Source organism: Corapipo altera, unplaced genomic scaffold (genome assembly GCF_003945725.1).
Source record: "Corapipo altera isolate COAL_440 unplaced genomic scaffold, ASM394572v1 63, whole genome shotgun sequence".
Lineage (NCBI taxonomy): Eukaryota > Metazoa > Chordata > Aves > Passeriformes > Pipridae > Corapipo > Corapipo altera.
This window is the reverse complement of record NW_020884928.1, coordinates 958,116-975,432: the sequence shown is the minus strand read 5'-3', so window position 1 is coordinate 975,432 and position 17,317 is coordinate 958,116. Positions and strand designations below refer to the sequence as shown.

General features: G+C 42.7%; 1 protein-coding gene across 4 annotated transcripts in view; it reads right to left on the bottom strand.

The window, feature by feature from the left end:
- ARHGAP21 (Rho GTPase activating protein 21) overlaps nt 1–16,384 on the bottom strand; it is a 110,337-nt gene extending 93,953 nt beyond the window's left edge. Inside the window, exons 1-2 of one of the 4 annotated variants that reach the window (XM_027658734.1) lie at nt 16,145–16,384; nt 14,613–14,935 (exon numbers count right to left, since the gene is read on the bottom strand). In XM_027658734.1, coding sequence (XP_027514535.1) covers nt 14,613–14,699 — 87 coding nt within the window. In that variant the 5' untranslated portion in view covers nt 14,700–14,935; nt 16,145–16,384. Of the gene's footprint in view, nt 1–14,612; nt 15,066–16,144 lie in introns of those variants that run through there. The other 3 variants (XM_027658738.1, XM_027658737.1, XM_027658735.1) reach the window with 3 other exon arrangements.
- Nucleotides 16,385–17,317: the final 933 nt, after the last annotated feature.

Below are 17,317 nucleotides of genomic sequence, written 5' to 3'. Positions count from 1 at the left end.
TGTCCAATATACTCTGGCAGTACCCTCTGCTAACATGCACATGAGAATGTGAAGTGTAAAGAAGTATCCACTTCTCTGCTATTCTCATTTAATTTTACTGAAACGATGTTATTCACACAAATGTCAATTTTCTCAAACTTCTGGCTTCAGCAACCACTTACTTACAGCATCTACAATTACAGTATATAATCACATGGGTATATGGAAGGAAGCAGGAATCAGAAGAACAAATTCACCCTGATACAGATCTCAGAGAGCCAGAAACTCTTGAGTCATAGAAAGATTTAATACCAAAGAGTGATTGCACCAGGTACAGCAGTGGTTTCCAGGCTCCAGGTAAAATCCTGTGGAAACTACAGAAAAGCCTTTTCTTTGTACCACATCTAATTATGACATTATCAGCTGATCCCTGTACTTTGCCATTGCAAGCAAGTCTGACTACCTCTTACTTCCAAGTTCAGGCTACACAAAAATCTACTTACCAAATTTATAACTATGTTCTTTAACAAGGTACATTTTCACATTAATCTACCTCATTATTTGAAGTCTAACAGGAGAAAAAATACTTCAAATACTCACAGTTGACTACAAATTCCTGTAAAAGGATCACAGAGCAGAACAACAGATAAAATTCAATTACAATTAAGAAAAAAACTTAAAAGCAGGTTTTTTTAAGAAACATTGGTATGTTCTTACTACTTTCCCAGCTGAGTGTTTAGAGAGTACATTTAACCATCTAGTCTGTTATTTTCTAGGTAAGATACCTGCACCCTTCACACATGAGAGGCTTCTATAAGCAAAGTTGCAAAGAAAAAAAAAGCCACAAAAACCAACGAAACAGGAAAAGAATTCTCTTAAAACAGTCAGACTTTGTTAATGCTGGAAGGATACACTGAATGAAGTATAATTATACTTCAGTCCATGACTCATTATGGAAAGATGCTCATGATTTTCTTTTAGCTTTCCTTTTCTTTTTTAGATTAAATTTACATTTTTTTTAAATTCACATTTTTTTAAATTCACAATTTGTACTATGTTTACAGCAAAGAGTCTTATTTGCCTGGTTTCAGAGATGTGTCTACAACTCTTTCAAGTTGCAGAAATTCAAAAACACAGGACTCATTCTTCACAGATTTCCTTTAAAGAGACAAGCTTTTTCCCCCCACTAAATTTGGATAAGAATAAAAGAGTTGTTAAAAATATCAAATTTTTGTCCCCAAAACAAACATATCAACCTCCACTGTGTGTTTAAGTTCAAATTACTGGGTTTTTTACAACATTCTTCCTATTTTCATGTTGTGACTTCATATCACAGAATCATATGACAGCATGTCAGGTTTTCAATAGTAAATCTAGTTTTGCATTACAAAAAGAAAAAGGACTGTAGTAGGCTTTTTACTCTAAGAATTGAAGAAAATGTTAGTTGCTTGGGGTATTTTTGCTTAAACTTGACACTGATTCCTCCAAAAGAAGGTTTGCAGCAAGTATATACAATGCAAGTTATTTACTTATATTCTAGCACATAATACAAAAAGCAGTCAGCATTAAAGAACTGTAATAGAACAGGCATGACTGGTTTTCACAAGAATTAAAGCCTTTTTTCAAAGGTTCATTTATTAGAACCTCTGATCCAAAGCCTGCTGGAGTCCAGGAGAATCTTCATCTGAAAGGCTATTTCATGAAGTATGAATAATGTATTTTCCCCCCTATTTTAGTATTTTTAATTAGACTGAATACTTTTTTTCCAATTATTAAAAAAGCTTTGTTAACATAAGCCATCACAAAATATCTTCCTACACATATATTTGTTATTTCTGAAATCATGTAACCTACATCTGCACTTAAGAATAAAAAATAGCCTAGACTCCAATCATTTTAAGCCATAAATACAATGGAACTTCTAGGAATTGGCTGGAACTCATAATACTAAATAGCATAATGGAAAAGTAAAGCCTCTACTACCACATTATAACAGTCATTTAACAGCCAAAATAAGGTAACAGAGAAAAACAGACTTGTGAAATAAAGTGCAACTACTCCAGAAAGGGATTATTAAGGGCTAAGAATTAATTGAAAGATCCTTCTGTAGTGAATCATTCTAAAATGCAACTAGTTTTATTTCTTTCCCAAATGAGAAGTGTCTTTGCAAGAAAGAAACTAAGTTCCACAAAAAACAATTGCACCACGTGATAAAGAATACAGAGGAAGAACGACCACTGCTCCTCATGGGTTCAAAAGGCTAGTAATGCTCAGCTGAGGGCATATGCTTCTAATCCCTACTTTCTCACTTAACAAGACATGGGAAGACTACAGGTGCTTTCCAAGGAATGAAAGCTCATGGTATCTTGGGTCCTAAGCAGCAAAGAGAAATCAGCCAGACCAGATTATCTAAGTAGGGGAAGTGACACTGTATTAACTGAACTTAAGGTCAAGTCACTCCCAAAACCCTGTTCCTAATCTCGCATATAATGTCTTCCCCTCAGCTCATCTGGTGGCATTAATGGTTTGAATCTAAAAAAACCCAACAATTTTTAAATAAAGAAACCACCACCACCCACAGCAACACACCACCCAAAAAACCTGAAACCACAAACAAAAAAGCCCCCACACTAAAACATCATGATTCACTCTTCTGGTACTATCCAAAATAAGATGATTGCGGTATTTCTGCTTCACCTCCCTCATAGCAGACACAGAACCTAACACAGATAAAATTCTGTTTCCAAACTTTAGATTCCCACTGTGAACTGCAAGGAAGCTTACAGACAACCATTACATCACTGACTGATGTTGCATCATCCACAATTTAAGCCACTGAACACTGGCCATGAAATGGATAAAGGTTAACATGCTGAGGGAATTGCAGTGGGACAATCTTCTTCCCAAATAAACTCACACCGGACAGTGTGAATAACAGGCAGCACTGAATTCTAAACTGAACACAGGATTTTTTCCGTAAGTTTATACAACTCCCTGGTTTAAATGAAACAAGGAAAAAATTATTCTCTGCAGACAAACTTACCAGTGAGAACTGTTTACCCTGAACACGCCTTGCTGAGTAACTGTCTAATATTACCACTGTCTCTACTCACTCACATTAAAAAATTTAATTTCTCAGTCATGAATCACTGATTACAAGAGCAGAAACCATCTTAGCCACAGTCGTCTTGTAACATTTTAGATCTAGCTTTAAAAATAGGTTTTGGGGGTGGAGGTTGCTGGTCTGCCTACCCACAAAAGAAAAAAAACCCAACTCAACAAAACTATTTCATGGCCATCTCATTTCACAGTTGTTTAGGTAGGAGGTTTTTGGGGTTTTTTTACCTTCTTGATAACTGATTTTCAGGTGAAGAGGAGAAGTTTTTGGTGAAGAGAAGAAGTTCCATTTTGCCAGGAGGAGCTCCTCCCTGCCGTTCTTTCCCTGATCTGTACATCACTCAGTCCCATGCCTTTGAAGCTTGCTATGCAGCCCCTGAAAGTGCTGTTTCCATTCCATAAGCTGCTACCACAGAACTGCAGAATAGTTACTCCTCTTTCACTCCAGTGAACAGAAGACCCAGTAGTATCATTCACCACAGAAGAAAAAAAAGGAGTTTTCCACTGGCTCTAAGGGATTTACTGGTTTTGCTGCCGCAGTATTTGTAAGACTTGGAATTGAGAAATGAAGTCTTGCAATGTAATGCAGTCCACTTAAAAAGTAATGCAGAAAACAATTCAACAGACAACAAAACCCACTTGCCTGTGGAAAAGAAAACAAGAAAACAAGTGGAAAAGAAATAAGAAATATGACAGCATATATAAGTTCTGTGTATAAGCCCTATCACCTTGCCCTCTCCTTCAAATGGGAGGGGGGATGGAGGATGAGATAGAGGGGACACAAAAGCAGGTAACTGTGCATTTCATTTCAGCTTATTAAAACTGGAGAACATTAGACCTACAAAATGCAACAAGAATTACCAGCAACTTTAACAAAAACGAGCAAAATCAAAGACAAGTTTGATATCTTCAAGAAGCAAAAACAGGTCCCAGTCCTGAATATTTGAAAAACTCCATTTCCTGTTGCTGATCACCAACAGCTGCCTTGTTTCATCAGGGTTAGTACAGAACCTCATGAAAGCAGAAGGAATCCTGATGAGCTATCATGGAATCAGCATTGCAACATATAGGAACACCTGTAGGTCAGATCAAAAGGTTCACCTAGCCCTTCTCCTACAGTGACCAAATCCAGATAGCTGCCAATAATTAGGAAAGAACACAGAAGTAAGCATCACTACACTATCCTCCCAGCTTCAATTATTCACAAATCCATAATCCATTCCACTACAAGGGTACTGAATAACTCTAAAAGTATTGCTCTTTCAAAAATGCATCTAGGTTGCATACACACTTTCAGCTCCCAAAATATTATGGTGCAGAGCAATAAGCTTAACTAACTTTTATGCAAAGGACCATCTCTTTTTGCTTGTTCTCACTCCACCCATGCTCATTTGACACCCTCAAGTTCTTGGTGTAGATAGTAGAAAGCTGATCCATAGAAATTCAAGAGAGTCGGAGAAAGCATCTCAACATCACCTCTGTCTCCTCCCAAACTGCCAAATCCTAGCTTCCTTTTTTTGTTTTGATACAGTACCAACTCCATAAATCCAATTATCATAGTTGCCGTTTCTCTGTGACTTTTCTGACTTCACTATATTGTTTCCAAGATGGGGAAAAATGAAGGGAGATGGGACTTAGACACACCAGCTCCAAGTGCACTGAGGCATGACAGAGAATATTAACTCTTCAAAATCATTAGGAAATGGATAAAATTTTGTATTTTTGACCAAGCATTAAGCTACTGTTTAATCCTTGGAGTTACCTACCACAACTCTTAAGGCTTTACCCATGAGCTCTTAGTTAATCATTAGCTCCCACTATTTTATATGTGACATATTACTTGACATTTATGCACACTTCAGTTTTCATTTTATATCAACTAGTGCTGAAGATCAAAAGGTCCTTCAACATTTCTTCACAGACAATTCATCTTTATTTATCTGAATAACTGCATCAGCAAGTAGAAGTTCTCTACAAAGACAGATTAAAAAAATAAGCACTTTAGCTCTCCTTTGCCATTTAACTCACGAAAACAGGAGAAAGCTATCAGACCTGTTCAGATATACAGTTGGATCGTAGCCTCAGTCACAGTGCAAATAGAGAGAAAATTACTTACAACCACATATAAAGAACTCATGAAAAAACAACACCTAAAGGGCACGGGCTATGAAATGCTACAGGTATTGGCCAGCATCCATTCTACAAGACCATGTTTCGTAACACTTTCATCTAGAAAAAAATCTTTGTTGCACAGACTCAGCCACAAGGCCCATTTTGGTCAGGTGTGCAGTATTTTTAAGACAAAGGAATACTACTTCCCTTTTTTTAATTAAAATGCTAACAAAAGAGATGCAAGTAATGAGCTTGTAAGACACCCGTGACATCAGGATCACAATAACAGCTTGCCAAACTACTTACAGCTACCAAATTACTCCAGCATCTGATTCAGATGCACAGATTGCAAGAAACACTGAAGATTATTCATGTTAACTTGTTTCACTCTTCCAATTTTCATATTATTGTTAATTTGACAAGATGGGAAACTTTAATACCCCCAAAGCAGTACACAAGTTCTCCACTTTAAGAAAGGAGATCATGTTTAAATCCCACCTCACCAGCAGCTCCAAAACAACTTCTCCAACATGTTTTTTTTTAAAAATAACTAAAGCATACAGAAAGTGCAAGACTGTATTTATACAGACCCATACAAAAATAGTTCACGTACAGAGAATGGAGCAGAAGACCTGTAAAATTGCCATGAAAATTGATTACTCTGGGCAAAGTTTACTTACTCACCTTTTACCATGGTGATTGAGGATAATAAAATTTTAAAATGCATGCAAGAAGGAACAAGTCAGATTTTACAGCCATTGATGAATAAGAAATGTTTGTGGCTACACATGGGAATACTTTTCACTGGAGTCACGGGCTCCCTATTAAAGTTGCATCAAAATTAGAGACCTGAGAAGAAAAGCACAGCAACAATAACAAAGCATGAACTGCAATGGGACAGCTTGTTACATGAAAACTGCGGCATTCTTCTCAGAGATAACCCTAACCAGATCCTTATCTTACCAAAAACAGGTCAGAACATATAGGTAGTTAAGAGTCACCTGCTTGAGGAGCACATACTAGACCTGCTGCTTCTTTTGCTGGCCAAAACAACAACAAAATATTTCAGTTCTCAATTCTTGCATCACAAGGAAATTTTGACAGCTTTTCATACTCCTGCAACTGCTGACTGAACTCTAGCTCACTTAGATATTATAAAACTGAGGACATATGAGCTTAACCTTGTCTGAACTATAATAGGTTTTAATTAAAGAATTGTATTTAAATATCTGTCAAGTTTCTTAGGAAATTAGCCACTTCCAAATCTTACTACAACAGGACAGACCTTGAACAAATTAAAGTGTCATGTTTTCCTCAAAAATAACTGGAATTGAATTACGGTTTTGAAATTCACTACTTTAGCTCCATAAACCAGTTCTTGAGCAACATCTCTCCATGTGCAGTTTTCCAATGTAAAACCACAACCTAAGCTGTAGATTGAGCTCAGTTTTAGTTCTCAAAATTGAGAAGTTCACTTCAATGCCATGAACATATCACTGGGCAGACTCTGTCTGTCTGCCACAAAGCAAGTGATACTAAAGGGATTTCTGAGAATTTAAAGGTTCTCTTTTAGCTCATTCCATGGACAGAACAAGTAGTACCCAAGACACCTACCCATCTCAAAGTGTTAAACTGCATCACAAGAAAGTATTTTAATTTAGTCTTTTCTGCCCTCGCACTTAAAATAAAAAAAAAGTACGCAGGTATATTCAACACTAAGGTTTAAGGTGATTTAAGAAGCTTTGATTTTTTTACCATTTTTTAATTACAGGATTGTTCATTCTTGTATTGTCTCAAACTTTGTATCACAAAAAAACTCCCAAATATTTTAGATGAAAAACTAAACTAGAAGAGAATAAAATACAGTTTTAAAGGGTGGGTGGTTTGTAAGAAAGTTTCAGTAAAGTCTGCAACAAGATATACATAGATACAAGTAGGAGGGCACACCATCATTTCTATTAGGTAAAAAAAAAAAAATATAAAAGGAAACAGGTTCAGGTTTCTCTTTTCAACCTATTTGTACCAACTGCAACTGTTGGTTGAGTCAGAAGCATTTAGAATCTCCTCAATACAGTTTAAAGTTTTCTATTTGATTTCTCATCCCTGGTCCTTCAAACAAACATAAACCTCAACATTAAAAATAAGGAAGATCGTGTTATCCAGCCAGCTCAGTGATGCCAGTGCAAGATTATTCCCTACAGCATATTTGCTAGTGCTTAATGCAGTCCATACTGTGTGTCCTAACACATTATGCAAATGACACACACATAAAAGAAAATGTCTATCTCAGTGTCCCCCTCCACCAACAGTGGATCTGTAATTAGCCATGTCCTCTAAGGAGGCTCCTCATTCACTCTCACCAAAGCAGCAGCTGCTGGCAAATGGAAATAAAGAAATTTAGAACAAAAATAAGCCTACTACCTACACTCCCAAAGATGTACACGCATGGTTGCAAGCCAGAGTCAAAATCTAAACACCTGTTTGTATTTTTCCAGAATGCCCACACAGAATCTCTTATGCCCAACACCAAATATTTACTAACATGATTTGTATCAGGCTCTCTTAAACATCATACTGTTCAGAGAGCTGCAGCAACAGCTTTCAATGCTTCACTCAAACACTTCTGAACTATAAGTTTTCAATGTAAAAATCAAGAACAGAAAATATAAAGCAGCAACACTGTCTGCTGAACACAATTCACTGGCATACAGAACAACAGGGTACACCAACTCAGAAAACTGCACTAGTTCTAGCCCCCCCAAAGCAGAGATCCAGAGATATAGCTGTGCCTAAGTTTTATGATCCTACTACCACGTGATCCACTCTCTAAACTCTAGTATCACCTCCCCAGAAGAGTTCTCTGCAAATTCAACAGCAACGATAAAACAGTAAATTCAGAAAATTGTTTCACCATTACCAAGATAAACAACAACTTAGGGAGTAGCCAGAGTTCCCATCTAAGTAGAGTAAATGAAAAATGCATTTCACCTTGGTTTAAAAAAATAACAGCAAAAAGGAAAAATGCCACAGAGGAAGCCATCCCATCAAATAAGTTTTATGCATTCAAGAACTGCATACATAAAACAGCTTATCCCACCTTGCAACACTAAGATTAGGCAGTTTCAGGTTTACAAGATCACAGAATCATAGAATCAGCTGGGTTGGAAGGGACCTCTGAGATCATCAAGTCCAACCCTAGATCCAACACTGCCATGGTTACTAGACCATGGCACTAAGTGCCACATCCAGTCTCATCTTAAAAACCTCCAGGGATGGAGAATCTACCACTTCCCTGGGCAGCCCATTCCAATGCCTGATTTCCCTCTCTGTAAAGAATTTCTTCCTAATATCTAACCTAAACCTCCCCTGGCACAGCTTAAGACCATGCCCTCCTGTCTTATCAGTAGTTGCCTGGGAGAAGAGACCAACCCCCACCTGGCTACAACCTCCTTTCAGGGAGTTGTAGAGGGTGATGAGGTCTCCCCTGAGCCTCCCCTTCTCCAGGCTGAACAACCCCAGCTCCCTCAGCCTCTCCTCATAGGACTTGTGCTTGAGTCCCTTCATCAGCCTTGTTGCTCTTCTCTGGACCTGCTCCAGCACCTCAATATCCTTCCTGAAGGATGGGTCAAGCCTCTGATATGAACACAGTCAAAGCCTGTTTGATGTCGCTGCTCCTACCCATCATACTTCTACTGCATGTGCCTAGTGCTGGGAGATGGGCAAAAAATACCACAGAAGTGTCTTTGCAGAAATATTAAAAATTACAAGACATAAGAAGGATGTGGAAGGAGACTTGCCATTATCTACATTTTGTATTATAGACAAGCAAAGTGTGACATGCTTACCCTCATTCATCCATTGATCTGACCAGACAGCATAACTCTCATCCAGTGCCTCTGAACTATGCTTAGCATAACATTATTTTTAATATATTATCTATTGTGGTAGGCAGACAAACATTTCCTCTACAGCAAGGCCCTAAGGTTTTGAAGAGAACATAGACTCTGACATCTTCCACAATCAGGGAATTATATCTAACAGCCCATGAGACTGACTTCTGGGGTGCTGTCAATTCAGATGGTTTCAATGCCAGTTTAGAAGCCTCACCATTTATAACCAAGGCTAATCCACACTTTTTAAAAACAATTACCCCTGTTAGCCACAGGAAATAAATCTTGTTTTCAATTAACATCATTTCCCAATTTTTTATATCTGCTTCCTATCCTATGCAATTTAATACAAAAACAACTGCAAGGAAGAATAACTTACAACCTCTGAATCCTAGAAAACCTCAATTTTTCTTCCAGTGGTTATCAGCGAAAAAACAAAAAACACCAGCTCCAAAGCACCAGTATATATTCCTAATAGCTTAGATTAACACTGCTCCCTAGAAAGAGATACAGAAAGTTTTTCTTTTAGTAAGGCTGACAGTTGCACATGTTTATATTCCAATCACCATCTACAAAGCAATACGTGTACGTATTCACAAAATTAAAAAAAAAAAAGAAAAAGAAAAGGCCACCTTTTATTTCACTCTTTTCAGAGCACATACTGTTCAGCTGAGCTATGATTACTTCCAGTAAGATGTTTTCAAAGGTACAAGAGGGCCAAGATCACAAATGCATACAGTGCACAAGACTAAATACCTCCTATTCCCCAACTGTTCTCTCCATTATTTTTTCATGTAAGTAAATATGAAGGACATGAAATAACACATCTGAAGTAGCAGACGTTATTTTCACATTTTAAAACCAGAAATCATTAAAAATAGCTTATACAGAGAAAAAAGTCAACTCAGTCATTTGATGCTTGTCAAACCCGCTAAAGAAAAAAAGTTCATTCTTATAATGTGCATACTGCATTAAATATATGTAATTATTTTATATGGACACAGTTCAAGATACTCTTCAATCCATTCCATTTGTCTTGCAAAAATACTTTTTTCAGACAATTATCAAAGTGGTATGATCAACAAAGCTGTATTATTGGGAAGCAAAAAGTCACTTTGAAAAAAACATCTAACACAGTTACATTTGAAGGCAGATACCTTCCTTTTCTTGAAGGAACTATTTTCTGCTTTATATTGTCACTTATCAAATATGTAACATTTCCTCATGGAAGAGATCCATGTTTTGTCAAATTATCTTATGCTTACTGTGACATAAATGAGAGCAGAAGTCAGCATTATGCTTGCATGATTAAACAGGATTTGACTCCAGCCTTTTGAATAGCTGCAATCACAGCTCCTGGTAAGACTGGTATTTATATTGAATTTATTCTCCCTTAACAGAAGGTTTGTGCAGAATTCTCTTTCCCCCTAAGTAATGTACACTCCTAACAACCTTTATTGTGTACTACTTGACATATAAAAATCTTACAAGTGCATTTCTCTAATTCTGATAATTCAACATTACGATTAAACCTTCCAGCACCTAAGTATCAGGCATAGCAAAAGCACCAATACCAACAACACAGAGTTTCAGAACAGTTTACATGTTCACAGGAGACTGAAACGCAGGATCAAAATACAGCTTCACTCCTTCTGCCCCTAGAGAGTTGTAACACCTGGGAGTCACCACCCGAAGTTTAGCAATGTCATCCCAGCCAGGTCGTTAAAATAGTAAACGATCTATTAATTATTGTTAGCAAGAACGCAAATGATTTTCTATTTATAGCGTCATCGTTGCCCTTCTCCAGTTCCTGACCCAGCACATGCTTCTCTTGAGCTTACGCAGTTGTGCTCTCTCTGATAAGGTGTAGGAGTGACAATGTTGTGGGATTTTCTTTCCCTTCTCTGAAATTGAACAGTTGTGATTACAAAGCAAGTACTAAATAACCTCTGACTTTTCTTTTACAGAAGTCTTTGGAAATGTATTCCTAACTATTGCCAAATGCAGAAGCTCTTGGGAATCTCCAAAGGCAAGTCACTGTTCCTAACAACTCAGCTGTTAAGCAAAACAACAAAAAAAATCCCACAAACCCAAAATCTCACACTCTTACTGCAAATTTGCAATAAAGTATTAGAAATTTGCAATAAATATATAAATGTATGTGTGCTCTAATGAATTCCAAGAGAAAAATATCAAACAGTCTTAATGAAATTATTTGATAAAGTATTTTTAATATTCATAAATTGAGGAAATAGTATTACTAAGAATTAAAATCTGACTTTTAAAGCTAAACATGCTGTGGTTACTATTTTTTTCATCCTGCATTTAACATTCAGAACAGTAAATTATACCAAAAACAGACCTGGCAATTCTTTAAATGCAAAACAGTGGGAATAGAAAAGAAAAAAAAAAAAAGGGCAGTTTTTGTTGTGCCTTTCTAGGCAAAGGACGGGAAATTAAACTGACACAAAGAGAGAAGCCAGTTCCAGCCTCAAATCCAGACAGGCCTGTAGATGGGATGTTGTGACTGAAGCAGTACTGCCTGTACCTCAGCAGGGCTTAAACACTCCAGCAAAACACCGCTACAACCTGACGAAACAGAGATAGCATATGCCTATTAATCTAAAAGCCAGAAAGAACACGCTCTAGCTTATCTGTCCTTATGAACATAAGCTCAGCAATTCTTCCATTTGTAAACGTGTGTCAGATTTCAAACAGAATGGCAAACAGCCCTGAGAGTCCCTGGCCCTCTCTGCCAGCTCTCCCCAGAGCCCAGAATACGTGACCTGTCCCTTTGAGCAAGCGCTCCATGTTCAGACGGGAGCCTGCAAGCCTGAACGCGCAATCTTTGTTCTCAACAATCGTTTCAGCGAAGGGGCTCTGAAGTGAGAAAGACCACCAGGTACAATGTCAAAGGGAAAACAAAAAAAAAGTGAAGTGAAAATAAAACCAGAAACCACGGCAAGGCATGACCAAAAGGAACTTAATATCAGATTAGACAGGCGTCCAAAACAAAACACAATCATCAACCAACGCATGCAGTACCTAGAAGACTCAAATCGCATGTCCTCTATTCTCCCACCTCTGTACACAAAGATACACAGAAGCACCACTTCTCAGTCAGACATGCCCTTTCTTTGTCTGACCACTGATCTTGAAGCCAGAGGACAAGTTTTTCAGTTCTTGCTGAAACCTTGATGATTACAGTTGTGTATTTCCAAAACCTTAAACTGGTTGACAATCTTAATTTGCTGCGATTCCCCTGACTGTGATGAACAAGTGCTACGGTGGGAGTCTTCCTCGTGACAACCTGCCACATGTACAGGTCTACAGCTAAAAACGAAATGAGTTAATTACTGCATTACCATGCAAACACCATATGGGATACAGTGTCCCAAAACCATAAATCATTTCCCAAAGTTGCTAATATCTTGCATGTCAAACCCTGCAACTGCAGCAATTTTTTTGAGAACTTAAAATTCCCTTTTTATAGTAATTGTCTTTCATTAAAGGTGTTTTCTGATTTTTTAAACAGAAAAGCCATTCTTACTGTCCAGTACAAACAAGTAAGACTTCAGTTAAAGGGATTTGTTCACATACAGCACATCAAGCACTGCACACAGTAACTATTTCATCTACTGAACTGAGACAGCAGATGCCAAATCACAAATCCTCCCTCTCTCTTGGCATTTTACATGAATCTATGAAAAAAAATTGTAAGAAAATAAAGTGAACTTTAAGACATGCAGCAATATTAAGGTAACCGAGAAAGCAACACAACCTTGATCAGACATTCAGGAGGACTGTCTAAGTTCAAGGAAAGATTACATCAGGCCTGCTGTGATTAAGGCAATCACCAGCCTAAGTGTATGTTTTCTAGCAGTTACATTTTAACTGCAACATGTATGGGTGAGTACCAGGTAAAACAGCAGGCAGAGGAGTCCATTTTGGAATTCCACATCTAGTAGCAGTCCCCAATTAGACAGCTTTAACATGATGAGCTCCAAAAGTGCCACAGGCCTTGTTGGGGCTTACTACGGCAGGGAGAGGTGGATTACGACAAGGGCCAGTGCCAAAGACCAGCAGTTTCAATACAACAGAATTCAAGAGCAGATTTTAATTTTTACCCTTAGACATGTGGTGTCCCCCCTCTTCCCACACTATTTGAACAGTATTGAAGGACAGGTTCTTCAAACATAGCACGTTTTCAACCACATTTTATCACAAAGTCTTAACATTTTCTGTGTCCTTACTTAGGACTCCAGTTCTGTCCTCACCTCACCTGCTTTAAGAGACTGTGTGAATCTCTTAAATGAGGTGACAGTAGAAAGGAAAATCTTACAATACCATATGTGCCACTTTTAAACCAAGGCAAAAGGGTGAATTGAGGACAGCAATAAACTAAAAGTCAGTGTCCAAAGGGAAAAAACAAAAAAACCAGAACACACAAAACAAACAAAAAAACCCCACAACCAACCCAAAAATCACCCATACTTTAAAATTTAAGTTTTGTAGGTTTAAAAATCACTCTAACGTGTTTCAATTTCAGCAAACAAAAGGGGTGTATATTTCACAGCCCTATGCAGATTTAAATCCGCTTTCTGACTTTAGCACAACATGTCCTAACCCTGAGAAATACAAAAGCACGTTTGTCTGTAAATAAAGTTTAAGACAGATCTTAAAACAAACCTGCTGAAACTCTTACATGTATTTTGTTGGATCTGAAGTTGTAGTTGTTTCATAGACACTTACACTATTAATAGGGAGCACAGAAAGAAGTATCAGACATGGTTCTGCGTTAAAAACTTTGTCTTGCGAGTCAAAACATGCAATGGTGCCACCACAGGGCATACTATGAAGTTTTTGAACGAAACAGACAGAGACGATCGTGGCAGCAACAAATGCTACGGACAGAAATACGTTTAATATAAGCCGTTACGGACAGGCAGGAGCTTGGCAAGTACTGGGTACAAGGAGGCAGAGGCTGAACCCTAATTTCTACCAAAAATCACCCCAGTAGATTTGTGCGACAGGGACGGAGCCGTACCCCCGGTGCCGCCCAGCGAAGCGCTCCCGTCCCTCGGGGACGGGGCACAGGCGTCGGGACAAGGCGAGCAGGTCGGACGTAGGGGCGACATACCGCGATCCGACCGAGGGGCCCAAGGGCTGACCCCGGGTAAACCGCCGTCCCGAGGGCGAGGGCGGCGGCCGCTCCGCGGGGCGGGAAGCGGAGCCGCCGCCCGGCCCGTGAGGCAGCGGAGGCGCCACCGCCGCCCGGCCCCGGAGCAGCGCCCCGAGAGCGCTCGGCCGGGCAGCTGCCTCCCCTCCGCTGCCGGGGAGCCGCACCACTCCCAGCAACTCCGGGGCGGGCGGGCAGGAAGAGCGGGAGGGAGGGAGAGCGAGAGGGAGGGAGAGAGGGGGCGGCCATTAAGCCCGCTCCAGCCAAGCCGTTCCCCGCGGCGGGAGGCGGCAGCCCGGCCGGGCCCGCGCCCCGCCCGCCCCCGCCGCTCCTACCTGGCCGCCGGCGCCGCTGCCGCCGCCCGGGGGGGGCTCGTTGTCTCCATCTCCGCCGGGTGGCCCCGCTGCCCACCGGGTCGCCATTATTTCATTCCCGGTTACAAAGGAGGTGCAAATCCTCTGGAGCCCACATCGGGGAAGGGAACGGACAGGAAAGGGGGAGTCAACGCCAGAGCCGCTCGCACACAGCAGGCGAGGCTCGGCCAGCCCAGCCCCGCCGCCGGGGGAGGGGGGCTCGGCCCCTTCACGCGGTTGCCATAGGGAAGAGCGCTGGAACGACCCTGGGCTTCAGCTGCGCTCCCCGGCTTCTGCCTTCATGGCTGGAGGAGGAGAGAGAGCAGATGTGTCAGTCCTCGGCAAGGAGCCGCCGCCTCCACCGCCCGTCCCTTGTTAGGCTAATTGCACCCGCTCGTCATCTTCCTCTTCCTCCGGCTCCTCCTATCGCGAGCCCCAGCCGCGGGGAGGAGAGGGCAGGCGGGGAGAGGCGGGAGGTGTCCGCTCCCTCCTACTTCGCTACACGCCGCCGGAGGGAGTGAGGACGGGGCAGGGCTGCCCGGGCAGCCCCGGCCGGCGGGGCCGCTCCCCGGCCCGGCCGAACTTTGATCAACTGGTGGAGGTCGGGGCCGAGGGGCCGCTCGCTCTCCGAGCCGGGAAGGAGGCCGCTGCCGGCTCAGGATTGCTGTCCTGGCCGTATCCAGCGGTGTGACTGAGCGCAGGCGGCGGGAAGCGCACAAGCCCCGACGAAGAAGCGGCAACAAAAGACCCCTCCGGCGGCAGCGAGGCCGTGCCGGGCTTTTGTCTCTCACGCGGATCTGCCCCGCTCACAGGCGGCTCCCTCCCCCCGTCGACGTAGCCGTAGCCGTTCGCGATCAGACCACCGCGCCCCACGCCCCGCCCGCGCCCCTCCCTCGGGCCTCCCCCCGCACAGACGCCGCTTCGCCCCGACAGCGGCAGTCGGCGGCTGCTGCGGCCCCGCCGCCAATTACGGCGTCTCGGCGCTGGGGCCATTGCGCCGCGCCAGCTGCGCCCCCTCGGGCTCCTCCCCGAGCTCCCCCAGCTACCTGGGCACTGGCCCGGGCTCGGCGAGCGGGGGAGCCGCGGGCGTGCCGAGGGGCTCCAGCCAGCGCCCTCCCGAAGGCGCGGGGGCTGTGCCGCTTCCCCCGCGCCGCTCACCACGATCGCTCCCCCGGGCCCCAGCACGGCCCCCGTTCCGCCCCGTCCCGTTAAACCCCATCACCGGGAAGGCCCCGGTTCCGTCCCATCGCCACACGCGGCCCCCGCCCTGACAAGGGCAGGAGCGACCACCACCCGCAGCCGACCGGGCGGGGCCGGTAGCGCTGCCCCACGTCCCTCCGCCTGCCCTTCTTACTCGGCGGCCCGCGGGGCTCCGGCCCCTTCCCCCGCTGCGGCGCTCCCAGCGCTGGCGGCTCCCGCTGCCTCCGCCGCTGGAGCCGGTGGGGATCACGTCCCCGTCCCCTTCCCCCGCCTCCAGGCTGGCGGTTTCTTCTTCCCTCCAAAAATCCACCCACCTCCTCAGACGACACCGCGAGGGCAGGAACTGGCTCCCGGCTGCCGTCCAGGGCACCCGCCCTGCGGCCGGGGAGCGCAGAGCCCCGCCGGCCCCCGCCCGCCAGCACGGCCTGGGGCGGTGGCGTGTGCTGCGCCTTCCCTGGGCGTTTTCGGAGGGTGTTCACTCAGGAACGAGCTCAGATTTTCCGCCCTAACGCAGGATTTGGTGCCTCTGCCGCCAGCTCCACCTGCACCTGGCTTCGGGAGGGCCGGGACTGCGACCGCCCCTCGACTGGCTCTGGACGGACCCGGCTCAAGTCTTGGGGGAATTTGGTTTTGTTGTCTCCGCGAAGGCGGTGATTTTAAACATTTTCTATACTTTATCGTTATCGGAGCGTGCGATTTTTAATTTCGTTCTCTAGAATTGTGTTTTCCAGCGTAGAGGCTGAACAAGTAGGGTCTCTGTGAAAGAGAACAAAGAAAAACAAAGCATTTGTAAGAATTAGTAAAGGTCGTCAGTGAAACAAAAGGTTGTGTGTCTAGTTCGTGCGCCCAAAACAATAGTAAAGTTTTGGGTTGTGGTAGTTTTGTACTGTGCTACTCTTGATCGTGAGATCGCTATCTCTGAAAAGAGATGACTGGACTGGTCATCAACAAACATCTATCAGCAATTGCATAGTGAGCAGGGATGAATATTGGTATCCAGAAAACTGAGGAAAGAGCTTACTTCCAGTAGCTGGAGGAAAAGTCTCAAGGCCCATATGGTAATTCTTGTCTGCCAGGTTTAAAAGGGTGTTACAACTCGTGGCCAGTTGCACTGCTTCAGGTGCTTACCTACAGTACTGTGTGCTGCTATGGATTTCATATACAGTTAAAAATGTGTAGTAGTGTCTGAAAAATTTGAGTTCCTCATAAATTTCTGCTGTTAAAGACTACTTTGTGGCTCAACCTGACCTGGACCAGAGATTCTATGTACATGTTTTAAATAAGCATACTGCTGTCCAGCTGGCAATCTGCAGGAGAGTTCTGCCCAGATCCCTAATAATTTCTCACTGTCATACAGCATTTAAAGATTTATTTGCCATCCAGACCTTGAGCAAACTGTTATAATATAGTCCACTCAATGGTTGTCAAGAAGTTGAAAAGACCAAAATTAAAATCACTTGAGATTTTTGAAGGGTGGAGAAGGGGAA